Source organism: Vigna unguiculata, chromosome 10, assembly GCF_004118075.2.
Source record: "Vigna unguiculata cultivar IT97K-499-35 chromosome 10, ASM411807v1, whole genome shotgun sequence".
NCBI classification, from domain to species: domain Eukaryota; kingdom Viridiplantae; phylum Streptophyta; class Magnoliopsida; order Fabales; family Fabaceae; genus Vigna; species Vigna unguiculata.
Window position 1 is genome coordinate 7732720 of NC_040288.1, and position 6874 is coordinate 7739593.

Sequence of the window (6874 nt, forward strand, 5' to 3'; positions counted from 1 at the left end):
TGTATGTTAATTTTATTAAGCTCACCCTATCTGCTTGTGTTTGGCGATGATCGTGTGCGCGGTACACGTGAGCAGCGGATGTTAATGCAAGTGGAGCTGGTGACGCTTAGCTGCGGAGATAGGATATCTGGGGTGTTTTATCTTACTTGTATTTTCTACTATTGGAAATGAATTGTAAACTCATTTGAGACGTTTATTTTGGATTATGACACTTTGGTAATTATGAATCATTATTTACATTTATGAAAGTTTAAATTTCCCGCGTTTTTGGGAAAAGTGTTATTATTAAATGTGACTTTATTAGTTATTTTCTTTATTTTATTTAAATTAGTAATATCCTGACGGGATGTTACACGTACCATAACTTTCGTGACCCAATGAGGAGCTTTTCCATCATCATACTTTTAAAAATTGTCGATTTGAATTTTGTGATTAGTGTGAAGATTCTATTATAGATCATTTTATGTATACAATTATTGCTATATAATTTTGTTATTGTTCTGAAAAAAATGTTAAGTGATACAAAAAATACAAACCAAATTTGGATTTCTTTTATTGAATTTAGGGGACTATAAGTGTCCATTTGACTTACTGCGAGTTCAAGTCAAGTACATTAGATCATAAGTGTACTAGATTTTATTTTATTATAATTAGCTTGCATTTTATTTTTTAATATGAACCAACTCGAAGGTGTGGTGAATGTGATCAACCCGTTACTTTTAACTCACTTTGTCATTTTTATTAATGAATAAAAGTTTTTCATCATCATATTGGAATAATTCTCTTAAAAATATTGTTGTTTAACCTCTTAGTAAGTATATGTATACAAGTTGATTTTCAGGAAAGACATATAAAGTGCAAATAAAGCTTCTATATAGATTTTATTTGATAAAACATTTTTCCACCTTAATATGTTTAACTTTATCATATTTACCATTATATTGTGAGTCATACTAATTACAAATTTGTTAACATTTTATTTAATATCATATTTGATGGGTCTTTAGAGAACAAATTCACTAGGCAAATTCAATGAGTCTTGAACTCACTCTACATAAGGGATTTTTTAGAATTGCGCAACGAAATATTTGTATTTGGACAAAATCTTGAGGGTGAATTGATTTCTTAATAAAAAGTGTATTTTTTTTAAAAATTCCCTTTTTTAAATAACAACGTTCAATTAAAGTCCTTTCCTTTATAATAATAATAATAATAGATGATCAAAAAGTAAGGAAAGAGAAGATTGCACCAAATACTTTTATACTTGTTTGAATCAAAAGATCCTACAGTCAGTTGTTAATTTCTCTAAAAAAGGATTAATTTAACACTAAAACAAACCAAACTTACAATTACAGAAGAAAAGATTTAGGGTTTAAAGAATACCTCTATTGATTTCATAGGTTGATTTCAACTTATCTTTGTAACACCCCATTTAAATAATAATATAATTAAATGAAATCTTACATCGGATAATGTAAAGAGCCAAGTTGCGGAGTATAAGTCACTCCTTACAATTATCCAAGATACTTAAAAGAAAATACTTAGGCTCACTACAATGCCTATAACCCAAGAGGAGTAAAAAAAATAGACAGTATTCAAAATAAAGTCCTAGGGCAAAACAATACACGGGCCTTAGCCCTAAAAGAAAGCTCAAATCAGCAAGATCCAACTCGGATAGACTATGCAGCGGAATCACCATTTCCCTCTTGACCACGAGGATTCTCACATCTGCTTACATCAACAAGTTGATGATCATCGCAAAAAGAGAAAACCACACCAAACAAAACATACAACAAACAGAAGGGTAAGCTAGAGCAAAAAAAAAGTTTGATCATGCAATCAGATACACTTTCCCAGTCAATTATACATACATCACCCAAGCATATCATGACCTTCCAAACAATACACTAAGTTTCAGGCCTCCTGCTACTCTCACTACAAGAGTCGACCCGCTCTAAGTGAGACTAACTAACTCCTTAGAGTGTCAGGATGCAACCTTACCTTGAATCCTTGCCAAATTATATAGATGGGGCACCACCATGAACTCCCACTAACAGGGGTCATGGAATTACGTCTCGACCACTAAAGCACAACCCTGAAATCTCACCTAGAGATTTCAAGGAATTACGTACTGACTACATACCAAACGTATTCAAACAACCAAGTAATATATTCATCATGCATATACATCTCATGTCAACCCTTTTATAATCAACCTCCTTTATATTCCAGGTCAACCCATACCAATTCCTCATACTCCATCCATGAATATCGAATTTTAACTCATCTCCTTACCATGCCACATTCACAACCAACCATTTCATTTAAATCACATACCAAGATCATACCCAAATTCATCATCTGCTCACCCATGAACCATTCCATATCTCATATCAAATTCATACCCAATTCATCATCTTCAATTCATGTTAAACTCATAAGCCACAAACCATAATTCATCATATTCACACAAAGTCACGCAAATCATACTTTAAAAGGCATAATCAATCCAAACATATGATCAATATCCAAAAACAAAGAAAACAAAGAGCAAACCTACTTCTCGCTCAGCCCCTCGCTTAGGCAGAAGGGCCTCGCTCAGGCGAGAGGTTTCCCTCGCTCAGGCGAGCTCCTTTCGCCTAGGCGAGGGCTCGAATCAGGAACAATGACACTGTAATACCCGGGAAAATTAATTAATTAAATAATTAATTAATTAATAAATGCGGGTAGAAAGCGTCTTTATGGCATTAATTATTGTTTAATGTGACGTGGAAAAGTACTAGCTTAAGTGGTAGAGAGTACTTGGTTTGTGTGAGAGGACTTGGGTTTGAGTCCTATGTATGTCAATTATGTGTTTTGTTTTATTATTGATTTTTAATAATATGTATGGGTATGGAATTGGTATTGTAAGCTTATCATGATTGGAGTGTATCACTAACATGACTTGGTTGAATTAGTTGTGCGTTGTGCACTTGAATGGTGACTAAGTGGTCATGGGTTCAAACTTGTTGAGAATGAAATTGGAACTTTATTTTTTAAAAGTGTAGTTTTGGAGGGAATATGAGAGGGCAAAAGAAAACCTAGAAGCCAAAAGGGGCTGGAAAACATCTTATAATGACCCTAAATGAGAATTAAACACACTAAAATGCCCAATTCCGTTTTTGTTTTAAAACCCATCTTACCTAAATGAGAATTAAACACACTAAAATGCCCAATTCCGTTTTTATTTTAAAACCCATCTTAAAAACACCTATAAAAGCCAAATTTTAGGTAATATAAGGGTTTTGGTTGTGTGGTGAACAGGTATAGAGAGGAGCACGAGATTGGGCGTAGTTTTGGGTGTGCAAGGGCTGAAACAAGAAGACAATTGTGAATCAAGGGTCCTGTTTGTCTCAACTTTGATCACTAATTCCAAGTTAGGGGTGCTGTATTACGTGTATACCATTAATGCTCGTCTTTCTGCGTTTTGCTTCCAATTTGATTCTATAGGGTATGATTGTGGTATAATATGCATTGTAATTGAGAATTGACAGATTGAAGTTAGGCACAAAGTCATTTTGGGTGGTTTATATGAATGGGATAAGGGTTTGGGGGTATTGATGTTGTAGTTTTGGCCAAACCTTTAGTTTAATTGATGCAAATCTGTCTGAACCATGTTACTGTGATGGCTTGATGGGGTAGAATGTTTGGAAATTGCCTGAATTGGATTTTTGGTATGGTTGTGGTTTGTTTTCGCGCAAGACCAGGAGAGGGATACTGCAATTCTCGCCCAAGCGGGTCACCCTTGCCTAAGGAGAGTTGTAGGGTTTCATTACTGGTTTAGGGGTTGAGCATCTCGCCCAAGCGACTGTTTTGGTACTTGAGCGACTTGGTCTCTTGCTTAGGCGAGAGACACTCGCCTAAGCGAGGTCGCGAGGTGACCTGAGTGTTCTGAGCCCAAAATCTCGTCCAAGCGAGGAGTTTTGTGGGTTTGAGCGAACCAGGGTCTCGCTCAGGTGAGACGGCCTCGCCTAAGCGAGATGTCGTGGTCAAGTGTGATGTTTTGCTTGCATTGTAGCTCAGGTGAGACTGAATTGGGTGTTTGGGCGAGAAATGATCTCGCCTAAGCGAGATAACGTGATGAGGTTGTTGTTTTAAGCTCCCTCAAGCAGGTAAATTAGCCTAAGCGAGGCTGAGGGCTTAGTTTGGGCAAGAGTCCCTAGCTTAAGCGAGTTTATGCAAATTTTCATGTTTTTGTGTACATGTGTGTGTGATTTGGCTGCTTTATCCTAAGTATAAGAGGTATATGCATGTGGTGTGGTGTTTAGGCTTGATGGACTAAGTCCAATAGGGGTCTGGGATGTGCTTAGTGGTTGGACACATGATGGGGATGGAATTGGTTGAGTTCCCGTCGGCTACTAATGGGTGAGGAGTCCTTAGTATAGTGATTACATGTGTCGGGCGCACGATGGGCAATGAACTGTTATGTTCCCGTCGGCTACTATTGGGCGAGAAGTCCATAGTATGGTGATTGCGTGCGTACCAGGGTCCAAGTTGAGAAGACTTGGATGTTTTACCACAGACGAGGAGTCTGTAGGGCAGGACTATGAGCGGGATAGGCTCATAAGGTTGGACCACGAATGAGTTAGTTTCATGGGAGCACAGTGAAGTCCCAAGACCAAGTTCATGTATATGACTCATGAAGGACTATGAGGTCATGGTTGGGTAATTTGAAAAGCATGAGAATTTTAGTTATGTTATTTTGGTTGGGTGAGATATTTATATCATGTCTCTATATTATATATTGTGCATAGCTCACCATTTCTCTGTGTGTGTGGCGCTGATCGGATAACTCGTTATCCGGAGCAAATGATGTGACAGGTGGGCCAGGAGATGCATAGACTCGAAGCGAGGGATAACAAGGGATTTTGTATATAATTATTATTTTGGTTTTGAGATAACTTTGTAATTTTCTTTGAGCCATTTGAATATTATTTCAGTTTTATAATTATGGACTCCAGTTTAATCACATTGTATTAAAGTTTTAAATTTCCCATGTTTTTGGGAAATGATGTTATAAGTTAGGAGGCATTTATTATTATTTCTTATTTTATATATTAAATATCAATAATATTCCTTAGGGATGTTACAATTGGTATCAGAGCAAAAGCTTGAAAATATTTTTTAATATTTTGGGGCTAGTGGGAAGTGAGCTTATCGATGTGATTGTTTGTTGTGTGATTGAGTTGAATGTTGAAAAGGTGTGAGTGGTTTTGTTTGACTAAGTGACTAATTTTTAATAGTTGTAATGTGGCGTATCCAGGCTATGGCTGCTAACAGGAGGAGGAGTAGTGGTACTAATGACATCGTTGAGGCTATTCACCGAATGGTGGATGCGATGCAGCCACCCGTAGCAGCGTAGCCTAGGACGGCGATTGCACCAATCAGGGTGCCAATCGTGGAGGACTTCTTGCGCCACAAGCCAGCAGAATTCACTGGCAAAGCCTTTCTTGATGAAGTAGATGCATGGCTCCGCAAATGCGAGAAGATCTTCAAGGTGATGAACTGTGAAGATGAACAGAAGCTACTGTTTGCCACCTATTTGCTGAATGAGGATGCAGAGTATTAGTGGGCGGGAATGCAACAACAAATGCAGACTCGGGAAGAATAGGTGGAGTGGACTAGCTTTAGGACGCGGTTCCTAGAGAAATACTTTCCTGACACGGCCAGGCAAGACAGGGAAGCGGAGTTTCTAGCTTTGCAGCAGGGAGAGATGACAGTACAGGAGTACGTAAATAAGTTTGAGCACCTGGCGAGATACTACTCACAGAATATTACAAAATAGTGGAGGTGCTTGAAGTTTGAATGAGGACTCAAACATGAACTGAAGAAGGTGGTGACACCTTTGAGGGAGAGAAGATTCCTGGTCTTGGTGGAACAGGCTAAGAGTGCTGAGCACCTGGAGAAAGGCCCTGGTCCAGTTGTGAGCAGACATCAGAAAAATGTCGCTGAGGCTAGGCAGATGAAAAAGCCTTATAGCATACCACAGGCATCCCAGGGTCCCTCTTGCTACCAGTGTGGTGGACCCCATCTGAAGAGGAATTGTCCTCAGCTGGTAGGCGGAGTAGGAGGGTCAGGCGACCGTCGCAAGTGCTTTATATGCGACAAACCGGGACACTTCGCCAACAGTTGCCCAAAAAAGAAGAGTTTGGTTGTGAAGAAGCCAGCAGCATTGCCAGCAGAGAGAGCTAGAGCGGCTGGCAGGGTCTTTGCTTTGACCTCCACAGAGGCTACTAAATCAGGTAATCTCATCCTTGAGCCATGTTTAATGTTGGGTCAGTCAGTTTTAGTGTTGTTCGATTCTAGAGCAACACATTCTTTCATTGCTAATGCGTGTGTGGGGAGATTGAATTTGGTGAAACGCGATTTGGGGTGTGAGTTACTTGTTTCAACTCCCTCCTCAGGTCAAGTGGCTACCAGTTCAGTCTGCGTTGGGTGTTCAACGGAAGTGGCAGGTCGCAGATTCAAGGTGAACTTGGTGTTCTTGCCTTTGGAGGGACTGGATGTAATCTTGGGGATGGACTGACTGTCTAACAATCACATTATAATTGATTGTGGACGGCGCAGTTTGGTATTCCCAGAACATGAGGTATTGGAGCTAATCTCGGCTCAGAGGGCGACAAATGAAGTTCAAGCTGGAGCCACCTGTTATGTTCCCGTCGGCTACTATTGGGCGAGGAGTCCATAGTATGGTGATTGCGTGCGTGCCAGGGTCCAAGTTGAGGAGACTTAGATGTTTTACTACAGACGAGGAATCTGTAGGGAAGGACTATAAGCGAGATAGGCTCATAGGGTTGGACCACGAATGAGTTAGTTTCGTGGGAGCATAGTGAAG

General features: G+C 39.3%; 1 protein-coding gene across 1 annotated transcript; it reads left to right on the forward strand.

Moving 5' to 3' along the window:
• The first annotated feature begins 5287 nt into the window (after nucleotides 1-5287).
• LOC114165171 lies at nucleotides 5288-6565 on the forward strand. Its single transcript, XM_028049832.1, has 2 exons — nucleotides 5288-5389; nucleotides 5873-6565. Exons 1-2 carry the CDS (start codon nucleotides 5288-5290, stop codon nucleotides 6563-6565), a joined length of 795 nt encoding a protein of 264 aa, XP_027905633.1.
• The last annotated feature ends 309 nt before the right edge of the window (nucleotides 6566-6874 follow it).

Coding starts and splice junctions, on each gene's coding strand:
- LOC114165171 (XM_028049832.1), top strand. CDS start 5,288: ATGTGGCGTATCCAGGCTATGGCTGCTAACAGGAGGAGGAGTAGTGGT. Junction 5,390..5,872: donor TGGATGCGATGCAGCCACCC/GTAGCAGCGTAG, acceptor GAACTGAAGAAG/GTGGTGACACCTTTGAGGGA.